Source organism: Anolis carolinensis, chromosome 1 (assembly GCF_035594765.1).
Source record: "Anolis carolinensis isolate JA03-04 chromosome 1, rAnoCar3.1.pri, whole genome shotgun sequence".
NCBI lineage: Eukaryota > Metazoa > Chordata > Lepidosauria > Squamata > Dactyloidae > Anolis > Anolis carolinensis.
The window spans coordinates 109179784-109195925 of NC_085841.1; the positions used below are offsets into that span (position 1 = coordinate 109179784).

The following is a 16142-nucleotide window of genomic DNA, read 5'->3' on the forward strand; positions in this document are numbered from 1 at the left end:
ACCTTTGGCCCTTAGTCCCTGTGAGTGCTTGTTTGTAATTTTCCTGAAGGCACATATTGCCATGGATAAACAAGAAAGAATCTTGTGGCATCTTACAAATTTAACAAGTTTTATTCAATATGAACATTGTCTTGTGCCAAAGAAAATCTTAGAATTTAAAGTGTCCCAATACTCATTGATTTTGCTGCTACACATATGAAGTGGCTATGCACCTCAAAAATCTATCTTGAATTTTAATTCCTCTTAGATGGTTAGTTATGGATGTGAGGAGCACAAGAGTGTCCCTAATCAAAAGCATTAATAAATCTGAATACAGAGAAAGGAGCTCTTGTGGTTTATCATCCACTATTGTGACAGACTCAGCTTGCGTAGATGATATCAGACTCTGCTAACCTTAGAAATACTTCCTCAAATAACCTGCAGTAATCTAATATAAATTGCCCTGGCACCCATCGTATATTTAATCAGTGTCTGCTTGGGTGTTAATATTGATAATTATTAAATACTATTATTAATAAGTAATAATATTTAGCTATTAATATTAACACTTGGACATCATCATCGTTATTATTAGCACCCAGTTTCTCAGCCCTTAATTTTTGATGTAGTAACCCGTTAACAGTTAGTAAAAAGAAAATGAATCTAGCCGCGATGAGTCCCTTTGGGGAGAGAGATACAGGTTACAAATAACATTATTATTATTATTATTATTATTATTATTATTATTATTATTATTATTATTATGCATTTAAAGCCAGCATGGTGTAGTGGTCTGAGCATTGGACTATGACTCTGGAGATCAGAGTTCAAACCCCTGTTCAGTCATGGAAATCCAGTGTCTGACCTTAAGCAAGTCACTCTCTCTCAACCTCAAGAATAAAAGGCAAACCCTATCTAAACAAATCTTGCCAAGAAAACCCTGTGATACATTTCCCTTAGGGTCTCTTTACATCTGAAGTGACTTGAAGACACATAGCAACAACATTTATCGTTATTACTTGATACACAAGATTAGTACAAAGCAGACAAGATCACTAGGCTGGCATTTGTATTGGGTAACACGTTGGACACTTCCCTAGTGTCTAGGACTATGTGATGTATCTGCTAATAATATGTGCAGATCCGTAGGGTAGCCTTTTGCAGCTGATAGATGGTAATTTTATCAGGGCTGATTGTTTTCAAGTGCTGGCCAAGATCTTTAGGCACGGCACCCAGTGTGCCAGTCACCACTGGGACCACTTTACTGGCTTGTGCCAGAGTCTTTGTAGTTCGATCTTTAAATCCTCATGTCATTTCAGCTTTTCCAGTTGCTTCTCGTCAATCCTGCTATTGTTGTTGTTATTGTTGTTATTATTATTACAGTAGAGTCTCACTTATCCAACAAACGGGCCGGCAGAATGTTGGATAAGCAAATATGTTGGATAATAAGGAGGCATTAAGGAAAAGCCTATTAAACATCAAATTAGGTTATGATTTTACAAATGAAGCACCAAAACATCATGTTAGACAATAAATTTGGTAGAAAAAGTAGTTCAATACGCAGTAATGCTATGTAGTAATTATGAATTTAGCACCAAAATAGCATGATATATTGAAAACATTGACTACAAAAATGTGTTGGATAATACAGAATGTTGGATAAGTGAGACTCTACTGTATATGGTAGTTGTCATACACAGCAGATCAGAGGTGAGAATATGTTGGCGCCAGATTGTGTTACTTCAATCCTTCCTCACCCTTGCTGCCCTCCAGTGCTGTTGGGAGCTGCACATCATAAATATCTAGATATATTAACACTATTCTCACCCCAAAACTAGACAGTAATGCTAACCACTATTGAGCCAGCCCCCTCCTCAATGTGTAGCTTAATAGATGAATCTTTTTCTTCTTGAAGGAACATAGAATTTCCTTGTTGCAACAACGGCTGCTGGTCCATATTCAGGCACAGTCAGAAGGCTGGTTTCAATCTATGGATCCATATATTGCTCAGGTCAAGGTTATTTCAAGGACTACATTTTTAAATATGAATCACTCTGTGTTTTGAGATTTGCTGAGAATGCCTTTCTTTCTATCCCACCAACTTCACAGGTGAGAACATAGGAGAGGGCCTTCTCAGCCCCCAGGCTCTGAAATTGTTTTCCAGGGTGCATCAACACTTTATAATTAATGCAGTTTGACACCACTTTAACTGCCATGGTTCAATGCCAAGGAATCCTAGAAGTTGTTTATTAGTGAGGCACCATAGAAAGCTAAAGATTTTGTAAAACGGCCATTCCCAGGATCTTTACAGCATTAAGCCATGGCAACTAACCTGATGTCAGACTGCATTCTACAGTGTATGTAGATGCACCTTCAGAGAAGTTATATTAGCACCCTCCCTGCTTTCTAAGTGCTCTCAAGTAAAGACTTTTCTGTTTCAACAGGAGTTTGAAGATTGATTGTATGAGGTATATGCTACCTAAGCATGCTGGATTTTTCTAATGGATGTATATGTGTTATTTAATGGTTTGTTTTCTGATCATTTAAGCTCTTAATTTTTGTATTTTGTAAAACGATGTGCTTTTTAATCTATTGTGACATACTTTGACTCTTGAACTTGGAAAAAGGTAGAAGATAACAACAACAACAATATACTTATACACAAAGCACTAGAGGGAAGAAAGCAATAACGTTTTCTGAATGCTTTATACATTCGTTATTTAAGTACTCATTGTTGGATTTGTTTGTGTGTATATGAAATGTAAATCAAGTGTTTCTGCTGTTTTGCAAGAGTGTGTGTTTCAGCAGTGAAACAGTTAACAGCAGGCCAGTTTGACTGACAGCCTGCTGTGACCTATGAGACATGATTTCCGGCCTTGGAGGTCGGAACTTCCTTCAGACTAAGGAATGTTTTTCTTATCTCTTGTACTCTGTGAGCGACGGGACAAGCCGAAGAGTGCCGGCTTCGAGCTATGGACTTTGCTGCTTTGTAAATATCTTTGTAAATATTAAATAAGTGTTTGAACTTCAGACTGCAGATGTCTTTGAGTCTGACTTTGGAGGAATTGGTGAGAGCAGAAGTTCACCAATTCGTCAGGGTGCTGGTCGGGAGCATGATTGATCGATGGTGTTTGAAGAAACCCACCAACGCGCACCCTGACTCCTGGCTCTGCATCTTGACACTCATTTTAATATGACTAATAATAATAATCACTGTTTCTGATAGTGAATTACAAGATATTCATCCTTTCCACAACTTTTAAATTAAGTTATTTAGTTGTGGTGTTTGTTTATCATTTTGATCAGATTGTTTGTTACAAAAAGCTTCGACGCTGATGGTTGCTAAATGTTGATTTTTTGCATTGAAGAAATTACTTTAAAAATATGATAATTATTTCATGTTTAGATCTTTATATTGCATTTATTGTATTTTTAAAATAATATTTTTATTTTTAAAAGTTGTAAAACACCCTCAATATGCATTACAAACATATACACATATGCATACATAGACAACCCACCACCCACAATACAATTACCCCTCAATCCACCCCCAGTGCAACCCACCACCTTGACTCCCGACACTGAACAACGTAGAGTTTATACATAATTTTGTTTAACCCTCTGTGCTTCTGGATCAATAAATTCCCCTTGTTTTTATCACTTAGATTCCAGCTTCCAATTTCTTTCAAAAACTTCATGACTTTCATGTTTCAGATTGCTAGAAATCTTGGCCATTTGTGCATAATCCCTCAATTTATCCTTCCAATTTTTAATACTTAATGTTTTTTCACTTTTCCAGTCACTGACAATTGTTATGTGTGCAGCCGCAAAACTGTACAGGCAGATTTCTCTTTCTGGCTGCACTAGTTCATCACTGAATAACCCTAAAAGGCACATCCCTTGATTTTTTTTACTTTGTTGTGGATCACTTTATTTGTTTCTTTTATAATTTTTTTCCAATAGACATGCACCAATTCACAAGACCACCATACGTGAAACAAGGTCCCTTTCTGTCTTTTACACCTCAACAGCATCCTGATTGTGATTTGTCTATTTTGGCTAGGAGAGCTGGGGTTGTGTAACATCTGTAAAACATTTTATATAAATTGTCTCTTATTGAGGCCGCCACTGTAAATTTAAGGCCTTTTTTCCACAGGTTCTCCCAATTATCAACGTCTATGTTTATTCCTAGATCCTGGAGGTTTTTACTTGATTATCTTCCGGGTTGTAACCTAGAATATATTTATAAAGTCTGGCTATTAAACCTTTTTTCCCTTTGTCTAGTATAGTTTCCAGTTCTGATTTTTTTGAAGCAAATCCCTTCTTTTCATCCTTTTTAAATCTTCCATATAATTGGTGATAACGAAGCCAGTCTTTGATACCCAGTTCATCTTTTCCCCTCAATGCCCATTGGCCCTTAGTTCTGGTAAGTAATTCCCCGTAAGTTCTTACATCATCCTTCGAGGAGGGTCTCACAACAGCTTCTAATAGTCTCAACCACAAAGGTGTTTTCGGTTCTATAGCTAAATTATACCTACTCCAGATATCTATTAGGCTTCCTCTAATTATATGTTTATTAAAAGTCTTATTTAGCTTCTCTCCTTCATACCATAGGTATGCATGCCACCCAAATCGTAATCCATATCCTTCTAGGTTAAGTAAATTGGTATTCTTATATTATATTCAGTCTTTGAGCCAACTCATGCAGGCGGCTTCATAATAAATTCTTAGGTCTGGTAAATTTAGTCCCCCCCCCCCCCCCCTTTGGTGTCAATTCGATTCTTGTAAGCAATCCTGGCTTTTTTCCCTGACCAAACAAATTTCATAAGATCCCTTTTCCATATGTTAAAAATTTTGGTCCCTTTGATGATAGGTATGTTCTGAAATAAAAAGAGCATTTATTGTATTTTGAGGTATGGATAGAAATTGCTTAGTATTAATAGCGCAATGTAGCATCTCTGCCTTTAGAAAAACTTTTAAGAGAACAATAAGGTAAAAAGAAATAAATTGATATTTGGGGACAGAGGCAATGGCCCCTTCTACACAGCTAAATAAAATCCCACATTTTCTGCTTTGAACTGGCAGTGTGGACTCAGATAACCCAGTTCAAGGCAGATGTGGGATTTTTTGCCTTGATATTCTGGGTTATATGGCTGTGTGGAAGGGCCCAAAGAGGCACTTGAGAGATCCTCATGGGAGGTCTTTCCACAATGACAGCATAAGCAAGACATGTGGCAGAATGTTTTCTATTAAATATAGGATTCACTCCAGCTACAGGTGATCCAAGTATGGTCTGTAAACCTCATGCAATATCTCCAGTGTATCCAAACTTGGGGAAAAATGATGTAAAAATCAGGTTTTCAGAAGTTTCTTGAAGGAGGGGCACAAGTTTATATTTTTGGACTCCCTAGGCCTGGTTGCATTTCTTGAGCTGCATTTCTTTTCAAATTGCTGTCCCCACAGACTTTGGAAAAAGGTTTTGCCTTCCCCAAAACGTTTCCCATTTTTTCCTAGGGAGTCACATCTCTTGACTGTGGGATCCTGGATGGAATCTGGTTCGAGCCACAAAGTTGCCACAGAGGTCCTGTAGATGCACAACAGCTGCATTTTAAATACCCCTGAATTTAAATTTCGTAGCATTGGGATTCCTGTGCACTGACATGGTTTGAAAACTTGATGCTATTTCACCTACTACTTAGCATTTCCAAGGTTTGATTTTATGCTTTAGCTCAATATGTGAAAATAAGTCTGACAGTCCTATACTCAGAAAACGAAGCACTTCAAAACAAAGCAGCCCACATACTGTCTGATTCCAGGGAGAAACATAAACAATGGATGATGATTTCCTGGCTTCCTCCATGCTTTCGGTGCCTTCCTCTTTCCCCGAGAGCTTAGAGATGGCAATGGAAGTGGAGGCCCAATCCTCCAGGCTCTTCAACTTCTCCTGTGCTTCAGACCTTACAAATGGAGGGAAAAGCTTTTCTCCTGATTCTTACTTAGCAAGTGGGTCTTTTAAGAGGTATGTAGAACTGGAAATGTCCCTCTTGGGGCTTTTATCTTGGGGGGGGGGGGGAGAAACAAAACTATTGGGCAGACTTAATTTTATAGAGAATGTTTCAGCGGCATAATTACTTTGAGTAATGCTAAAATCCCCTGTGTGAGAGTGAGTGTGTGCGTGTTCAGGACTGAGAGTTAGGAATGTTTAATTAGTTTCTTCTAACAGCTGCTGTGTGCCACAGTGATCCCATTAGTGTCTTTGGCTTTTGTTTGAGCAGTGGTTTTTTGGATCCAATTCATAACATTCCTGGTGTGGCATGGCAGTTGTTGAAAAGAACACTTTCCTTCTCTATGGGTTTTATAATTCAAGAGAAAAGTGTTCATAGGCTGACCCTGTGGCCAGCACCATGACCCAATGGAAAGACAGTATTGTTTTACAAACACCATCATAAAGTCTGTTCTTTGCCACGGCCTTTCCACAGGGTGGAAAAATATCTGTGGTAATTACACCTCTGTTAGTAGGATATGAAATGTGTTTTAGAGTATTAGGGGTCTCACAACTATAATGTTCCTTATCTCTTAAATTAAAAAGATAGATCAATTCATACTATGGGTATGTGTGCCCTGTCTTATTTCTGACTTGCAATTCTTACCGTCAGCCAGAGCTTCTTACCCAATACATTTGGAAGCTGATTATAATAAAGCAAGTGCTGCTTTGTTTCTTTTTGGACAGCTATTTTGTGTTACATGAACACCTACACAGTACTGTGTATATTCATAGATATCAGCAAGCGGTGAATGGAGTAAATTCCACACCATCCAAGTTTTTACAGATGAAAGCTGGGACTTGCATAGCTAGGTCCATTAGAGTGTGAGGAGGGATTTATAGGCTATTGATGAAGAAGAAAAAAAGGTAGGAGAGGCAGAAGAAGTTTGCTTTCCTGGATCTACAAGGAAGGGCAAGATTTTCCTCCTCTTTTGTTATCCTGCGGAACTAATTGGGTGCAAACTGCTTTTGCACTTTCACTCAGTGTGCATCTACACCAGGTGTGGGCAAACTTCAGCCCTCCAGGTATTTTGGACTACAACTCCCACAATTCTGGGAGTTGGTGTCCAAAACACCTGGAGGGCTCAAGTTTGCCCATGCCTAATCTACACTGTAAAATTAATGCACTTTGACACCACTTCAACTGCCGTGGCTCAATGCAGTGGAATCCTGAGAGATGTCGCTTTACAAGGTCTGTAGTCTTCTCTGCCATACCCTCAACAGACTGCAATTCTCATGATTCCATAGCATTAAAGCTCACTTGTTAAAGTAATATCAAACAGCATTAATTTTTAGTGTAGGCTCACCCCCAATTGGAGACAGAGGAAGAAGGAGGCAGAAAGTGGGATGTTTCTGAAAAAGTGGAAAGATGGAAGTTTAATTGGGAATGTTCTTGCCAAATCAGGACACTTGGGTATATGAATAAATCATTAAAGGCAAGATTATGATCTATTGATAAAATATTAGTTTGTGCATCACATATATTTATGATACTCTTCAAAGAATCTAAATAATGCTGGCTGTTCTTTTCTTCAGGATTTTGCTGGGATTAGATCCTTTTCCAACTGATTATGAGGAAGACACTGTGGAATTATTTGGTTTTCAGTGGGTCACCGAAACTGCTTTAGTTGAGTCTTGTACGCTTCTCTTTGGATTATTCAGGTACGGTTTTTAATCTCTCTCTGTCTTGGTACTATGGTTATAAATTGATCATCATTTGCAAAATATTTGGCATTTTTGGAGTGTGGATTTGAATATTTTGAGCTGGTCTGTCAATTTTTTTAACCCAGTACATAGTTATTGGATCTAAATGCTAGGGGCATCCAGCTATACAGATTGTGCAAACAGGCACACAAAGTACAGGCCAACTGAATCTCATGTTTGCATGCGAAGGCACACTCTTCCCTGGGAGAATTCTTTCTAGTAATTGCATTGAACTTTTACAGTATGTTTCTGTGGTCAGGGCAAGATGGCTACAGTTGGGCCAAGGCAAGGGAGGCTTTCTGCACACTTGGCAGGACAACCTAAGATCAGTGCCATTTTGTAGCCTCATACTCAGCCATCTATTTGTCTTCAGAGATGAGATACATTATTTCCATGCCAACAAGTCTTTACTTGAATGCGACTTTGTTCTTGCAAACTTGCTTATCTTCACCTTTCCCTCCTGCTATCTCCTGCTAGTACTGGACGTTTTAGTGAGGAACCGTTGAACAGTGATTGCCTTCATAAGATCAGTTGCCATGCTCTCTGTCATAAGGTTTAAGCCATATGCCTGACAGTAATAAAAAAGTGGAGGTTACGAGGTAAGGAAGACACATATTGCCTTCCCCAGAGATAATTTTGCGAATTTCTTCCTCTGAAATAATAGCCTTGAACATCTGGGGTTTGTTGGCAGTCTCCTATCCACATGCTAACCAGGGCTGACCCTGCTTTGCTTCCAAGATCAGATGTCTTTAGGGAGTTAGACTATACTTTTATTACCTCCTGCCACACGAAAGGTTCATTATATATTATGGTACCTTTTGAAGCTCTCCAGCTTGAAACTTGTGGGCTTCAGGCAGAGATACATAAAATGGATGCAATTTGCAAGGCAAGGATTGTTGATACCACCTGTAAAGACTCTTTAAGATTTTTTGACTTAGTTTTTCCTTATAGTCATTGTGGTATCAGGACATTCTCTCTTTTTTGTATCCTCTCTGCTTAGAAGCAAGTGTATGTGCCTGCAAAACTGCCTATTAGCATATGATGACTTATACTCAGTGGAAGTTTTGCCAGTTCCATCCTCTGAAATATAGGCTATAGCACTTGGTATCCATTGGTGGTCTTCCATCCAAATACTAACCAGGGCTGATCTTGCTTCACTTCCAAAATCAGAAGCTGATGTCTTTACCTCCCCCCCCCTTACTATTGTTCATATAATGTTGTTTGGTTTTTATTTAGGATTTTTAAATATATATATTTAAACTCTGTTCTGGATGATATTCTTAGTTGCTATCATGTCACTTCCAGAAAATATGTTAAGTGGTAGATGAATGGCTTTCAGGCTATGCATAACTTGATATCATAATAGACTTAAAATGTGGCTGAGACTAGACAATTGTAGTAATTTGTGTTGGAATGGCAGACATTGTTTCCTTGGGGTTTTTTTCCTACTTAATAAGGTAGTTTAATAAAATTGAAGTCAGTCTGTTCTGCAGTCTGACACAAGAAGTTGTTTAGCATTTTATTGGCTATGCTGTCTTTTTCTGTGATGTCAATTTGACAGTTCCTGGAGAGCCTACCTATCCTAACTAAACACTCAGTAACTTGCTTCAATGTCTCTGGAAGACTATTAGTCTCCCAAAAGGTTGGCTTTTTGAAGTGAAAATGTTATTGTTTAGCTCATTTACTAAGTTAAAAATGGCTTTGGGGAGTATTATGTGTGGGTGGGTCTGTATGCATGTATGTATGTGAGGTGTACATGGTCATTGTTGTTCTGTTGGCAGGTATGGGAACCTTAGTTGTCTAAGGGTGAAAATGTCTATGAGGCATTACTTCTTGCTGCTAATTTCTAGAAACATTTACATGGGAGAAATGAAGGTGTGAGGGTCAAACGAAGTCTTCCTCTGCTCACTGAATCTAATCTGCAAATACTGTTCTCACCTTGCCCCTTGCAGGCATTTTATATTTTTGCCAATTTTCTCTTCAGCCAGACTCTGGAAACAAACCTGCCTGAATGGGGGTATGCCTTTGTAGAAGGAGATTTGTGCCATAATTGTGTTTATTGACTGGTGAACTATATAGATCACAGTAGAATGGAACAAAGTGAGTGGATTTACAGTGAGGCTCACTGATTTCAGAAATATTCCTGCTTCTCTCTAGGTGGTAATATGGACTGTAGTTTATTGAATTCGTGTGGTTGGGGTTCTTTTCATAAATTGTATTTGCCCTCGAGTGAAACTATCTTTTCTTTTACTTCTAGTCTTGACCATAGCTATCTATTTAGCATCTCTATTACTATTAGATGAGGCTTCATTTCAGAATAGCTTGACATTTGAAAATTGTGTGTACTGCAAAATGGATCTGTCTGCTTATTAACTGGCATTTCCTGTAAAAGGCACCTTACACCTGTTAGGTATGATTAGTTGCGGCTGTCAATTTGTTTGAGTAAAGTTGAAGATTTGGGCAATTCTGCAGCCTGGTTACAAAAAGTGGCATAACCTGTTGATGACTCTCCTGTCGCAGCTCAGTTTAATAGTACCTAGAGGACCCTGAAGGATCCTTGGAGACTTAAGCAAAGTCTATATTGAAGATAATGGTCTGGGTCCAAACACTAAATTCCTTCAGAAATGTAAAAGCTCTTTCTGTTTCTCTTCTCCTTCTCTATTTCTCTTTGGCAGAAGCTTTGGACCTTCTGCCGAAGGAAGTAGTCAGGTGAGGCATCTTTTCCAGCACCTCCTTCTCCCTGCAGCAAGAACTATCTCACAAGCTAATTTTGTCCAAATTGACTTCAGCTACTAGTTGTCTTTTGGTCCCATGTTTGCTAAGGGTGAACATTTATTTCTATGCAAAAAATACGGTTTTGAAATCCAGAGTTTGTTACTTGTATAAATGTGTTTCTAAGAACATATTCCTCTTTCCATTTGGATAGGCAGCAAATACAGAAACTGGAAATCCTCCTTCAATCAAATGACTTTGGTAAGTTTAATAATTTCTTTGCAGCAGTGTTTCCAACAGGTTTTTTAAAATAAACCTTCATTATACCGTATTTTTCACTTTATAAGACACACTTTTTTCCCCCCAAAATAAAGGGAAAAAGTCAGTGTGTCTTATAAAGCGGGGGGAAGGGGCCGTCCTCCTCGTCCTCCTCCCCCCCTGGCTGCTGAGGGCGGGCCTCTCTCGCTCTCTTTCGCCTTCGCCTCCCTCCCTTCCCTCCGAGGCAGAAGAGGCCTGGCCGGTCCAGGCCGGGACTGAGCCGCCGCCTGGATTTCTCGGAGTAGGCCCCGCAGGAAGCGCTGGCGGCGGGAGGCGCCCCTCGCTTGTCGCTGCCACCACTGCGCCTGCCTTCTCCTCCTCCCCCCTCGAGGCCAAGCAACCGCCATCGCCAGGAAGCCAGCGGAGGAGGAGGAGGAGGAGGAGGAGGAAGGGCTAGGCATGAACCACCGGCCCCCACAGCAGCCGGCGGCCTCAGCGGGGAAAATGCCCGCCCCGCAAGCGCCTGCCAGCGGGGAAGACGCGCTGCTCCCGGGCCGGCGGAGGAAGCTGGAGGCCATGATCCGGGACCCCCACTCGCCGGTCAATTTGGAAAGTGACAAACAAAGAGTTGGACGTCCTATGACAACAACCACCGAGTTTCACAAGCAAAAGTTTGACAGATTGACTCAGGATGATAGTCGTATCACTCAGAGAAAAATTTCAAGCATAATTGGCATTTCACAAGAACGTGTGGGTCATCTTTTAGTTCAAATTATTTTTCCCCATTTTCCTCCTCTGAAAACTAGGTGTGTCTTATCATCAGGTGCGTCTTATAAAGCGAAAAATACGGTAATTACTGTTTGTAGTTTGTTCTGTCCCCATTTCAGAACCCAAAGGGGAAAATAATATAATAATAAATAACAACAACAACAACAACAACAACATAGCATATGTGGACTGTGCCTGCAGTACACTACATCACAGGCATAATTTACTAGACACAAGCCAAATTGGACACCCTGGATAGAAAAACACAAAAAATTGTGACCATAAATCGAGAGCTGCACCCAAGAAGTGACGTAGACAGGCTCTACCCTAGCAAGGTCTGAAGGAAGAAGAGGGCTGCTCCAAGTCAAGTAATCAGTAGAGGAAGACAAAGGTAGCCTAAAAGAATACATCCAAGAAAGCCAAGAGCCAGCACTAAAAGAAGTTCATAAGACTGAGATGCCAAAGCCAAAGAATCAGAAGAAAAGTTCAGAGCCCAGCAGTTTGCAACACAGAAAGAGCAGTGGCTAAGCAAGCCACTCCATGGGCAGTATTTTAAGAACATTGAAGGGAAGGCCGACAGCAAGAAAACATGGGAGTGGTTTAGAAGGGGAACCCTAAAAAAGGAAAATGAAGGCCTGATTTTTGCTGCATGAGAACAAGTCTTATGAACAAATGCAGTAAAACAAGAACTGAAAAGTCCTACAATGACCCAAAGTGCCATTTATGCAAAGAGAGTGGTGGGACAGTGAAGCACCTTATTTGCATTTGAAAGAAAATAGCCCAGACCGACTACATCGAACATTACAACAGGCTAGCATCAATGGTGCACTGGAACCTTTGCAGTAAAACTTGGTATGAGCATAAGCCAGAAAAGACCACGTAAAACCAAGAAGCAAAAATACTTTGGGATTTTAGAATCCAAACAGATAAACACCTGCTACATAACACACCAGATATAACTGTTGTGAAAAGAAACATGTTTTTATTATAGACACTAGCTGTGCCCGGCCACGCGTTGCTGTGGCTGAAGGGAAATCATTTGTTGACCAGGTGGAATAGCAGTGAATAGCCTTGTAGCCTTTAAGTCTGGGTGTTTTCTGCTTACGTGAATCCTTGTTTGGTGAGCTGGAATACAATGGAATAGGTTTTCTGCTTGGAAGGCTGGGTACTTGCGTTGTAGGAAAATGGTTTTTTAACCAATTTGAATTGCACCGAATAGCCTCGCTTTTTCAAAGACTGACTGCTTTCTACATAGGGGCATCCTTTCTTGGGCAGGCTGAATGAGACAGAGTAGCCTCATGGCTTGAAACCCTGAGGGTGTACTATGAAGGGGAAATCTTGCTTGGTTAGGTTGAACAGCACTGAATAGCCTTGCTGTTTGGAAGCCTGGTTGCTTCCTGCCTGGGGGAATCCTTTGTTGGGAGGTGTTAGCTGGCCCTGGTTGTTTCCTTTGTGGAATTCCCATTTTCAGAGTGTTTTCTTTATGTAATGTTCTGATTTTAGAGATTACATTGTTGCTTCCTGCCTGGGAAAATCCTTTGTTGGGAGGTGTTAGCTGGCCCTGGTTGTTTCCTGTCTGGTATTCCCATTTTCACAGTGTTGTTCTTTATTTAATGTCCTGATTTTAGAGATTATATTGTTCTGTATTATTACACCACAGTAATGTTAGGTGTTATATTTGTTGCCTGAGAGTACAGGCAGGAGGCCCCTCTTTCCAATCCCTGGGGGAGAGAGAGAGGCCCAGGCAGCTGAGGGTGGGAAGGTAGGGCCCTCCTCTGAAGAGGGGGAAAGGGGAGGGAGGGGGGTGCAAGGAGCCAAGGCCCTGCTCCTCGGTGGCCCTGCCTAGGCCTTCACGGCCTTAGGCCGCCATTTGCCTCTCCAGACCCGGCCCATGTGGCAGGCCTGGGCCCTCGCTGGCTGTTTAGGGCCTTCAGGACACGAGGGGGGGGCTCTTCCCAGCCTTGCAGCCACCCCTGCCTCCGCCTCTGCAGGCCTCCACTCAAACCAAAAAAAAAAAACCCCAAAACCCAAACCTTGGGGCCTGGCAGCCTGCGTCCAGCTAGTGGGAGGCCGTGGTTGGTCTTTGCGGGGGAAGGGGGGGCCGGGCTCCACTTTGTGGAAGGCCCCCCCGACCTTCGGCTTTGCAGGGCTGAAGGTCCAAAAAAAAAAAAACCTTTGGGGCCTCGTGGCCTCCCTCCGGCTGGTGGGACGCTGAGGCGGCTTTTTGGGGGGGGGGGGGCTCCCTCCGGCCTGTGAGGCATGGAGGAGCCCGTGGGGGGGGGGGGATGGCGGGCCCGTTTTTCTGGAAGCCCCCCCCCCCCCCACACCTTTGACTTTGCAGGCCTGAATGCAGGAAAAAAAAACAACCTTGGGGCCTCGCAGCCCTCTTCGGCGGGCGTCACAGGCCCCGCCGCGTGGAGGCCCCTCCTCCAACCACCATGGGGCCTTCCAGCCAGGCTGACGACTGGGTTTTTAAGGCCCCATGGAGGTTCTTGACGGGATTTTTTGTTGTATCAACCTAGAGGCGTGGATGATGGGTTGTGTTGTCAAATTTCGAGGTTGGGGGGCCTTTACTTTTGTTGCTTTGCTCGGTGCCGCGATTCCATCACCCTTTTATATATATAGATTGCGGTACCAGGAAACACTAGAGTAGAGGACAAAGAGCTAGAAAAGATCCCGAAATACAAGGACTTACAAATTGAAATTGGACGACTATGGCAAAAGAGAACAACAGTGATACCAATCGTAGTTGGTGTGCTTGGAGGCATTCCAAGAAACCTCAAAAAGTACTGGAAAAGCCTTAATTTGGACAGAACATCAATCCACATGCTGCGATAGGCAGCATTTCTCAGAACTGTGAACATTCTGCAAAAATACTTCTAATATCCTAGGCCCTTGGGAAGAACCCAATATTCAGACGAATCCCAGACACTTGGACCTAATATACATGTGTGCTGTGTTGTTATGTACAAATAAATCTATATAATGTAGCATGTGTAAAAATTATCCAGAATCATGTTCTGTGTTGTGTACATGAAATTTATCACACAAGTTTCCTATTTAAATATGCAAACTCTTAAAAATAAATATTGTGCAGTAACAGTAACTAGCACTGGCCTTCCCTAGCAAGATCAGATAGGATTTCCTGTCCCACTTTAAAATCTGCAGAGTTCTGGGGTTTGTAGTTCAGTGAGCCCAGGACTTCTCTTGCTGAGAATGGAAAACCCCATTGCTGCCCTCATTCATGGAAGAAGTAAACTACTGCCCCCATGATTCCTTAGCATTGAATCATAGCAGTGAAAGTGGTCTCAGACTGCATTAATTCCAGTGCAGATTCACTCTCCCCCAAACTTAGTTTACTCTACCGTATAAACACGCATGTGTTGGAATGCAACCTTGTGTCAAAATGTCAAGTTAATTGACCGACTACTTTTCAAGTTCTCTGTGCACAAACTTATGCAAGCTGTATTTTTATATATAAAGAAGATGAGTTTGGGGAAGGGGGTACCACGGATGATAGGATGTGCAGTATATTCAATCACTTCAGCTCCCACAGACCACTGCGACTTGCACAAATGACAGATCAAGACCAAACCTGGCACACAGATCGCCCCCCCCCCCCCCGGAACCACTTTACGTCCTGGTGCGGTTAGAGGAGGACAGACCCTGGATGATGGGATTTGCAGTACCTTCACCTGAATCAACTTCACAGACCACTACGACCCCCACAAATGATGGACATGGACCATATTTGGCACATAGATACCCTATTATCCATTTCACGTTCTGGTGCCGATAGGAGGAGGATGGACCACAAATGATGGGATTTGCAGTACCTTCACCTGATACTTAACCAACTTCAACAGACCACAGAGACCCACACAAATGATAGACCTGGTCAAAACTAGGCACATAGACTCCCCATGACCAACAGAAAATACTGGACCAACTGAACATACTACTTTGATATGTTGGAATTGACCTTGATTATGGGAGTTGTAGTTCACCCATATCCAGTTCAATGATTTCATTTAAAACAGTGACATACAAATCCATTGACTCCATGAGGAACCAAAATGAAGTAGTGAAATTTCCAACTGAATTTGTTAATTCTGTCAATGTACCCGGATTATCGTCACACATTTTGAATTTTAAAATTGGAGAGCAAATTATATTACTACTAAACATCATTCAGCCAAAGTTATGCAATGGCACACAATTAGTAGTTTAGAAATTGAAGAACAATCTAAGTAAAGCAACAATTCTTATTGAACCTCATAAAGGTTAGGATATACTACTTCCAGGAATACCACTCATTCCAACCAACATAGCGTTAGATTTCAAATAATTTCAATTTCCAATATGCCTTGTGTTCGCTATGACTATCAAGCAAGTGTGCAGATTGAATTTACAGAACAATTGCTTCTTGCAAGGGTAATTATACATCACATGCTCCAAAGTCGGTAAACTGTCTGAAATTTATGTTTATGCAGAAAACGGACAAACCAAAAATGTGGTCAATCCACTAGCTTTACACTAAAAAAATAATTTTTGGTAAAAACCTCTTTTTGCTTCCTTTCATTTCATTCCACATAGACACAGCAACACAAGGCAAGGAATTGAATTGAATGATGTGTTTTCTCGGCGAATCTATGTTTGTTACAATACTTTTATT

General features: G+C 41.2%; 1 protein-coding gene across 6 annotated transcripts in view; it reads left to right on the top strand.

The window, feature by feature from the left end:
* The window catches only part of mms22l (MMS22 like, DNA repair protein), a 110680-nt gene that overhangs the window by 3525 nt on the left and 91013 nt on the right, over window positions 1-16142 (top strand). For 2 of the 6 annotated variants that reach the window (XM_016997209.2, XM_062969038.1), the window contains exons 1-4: window positions 1115-2968; window positions 5497-6001; window positions 7562-7687; window positions 10656-10702. In XM_016997209.2, coding sequence (XP_016852698.1) covers window positions 5814-6001; window positions 7562-7687; window positions 10656-10702 — 361 coding nt within the window. In that variant the 5' untranslated portion in view covers window positions 1115-2968; window positions 5497-5813. Of the gene's footprint in view, window positions 1-1114; window positions 2969-5496; window positions 6002-7561; window positions 7688-10655; window positions 10703-16142 lie in introns of those variants that run through there. The other 4 variants (XM_016997218.2, XM_016997215.2, XM_016997214.2 and 1 more) reach the window with 3 other exon arrangements.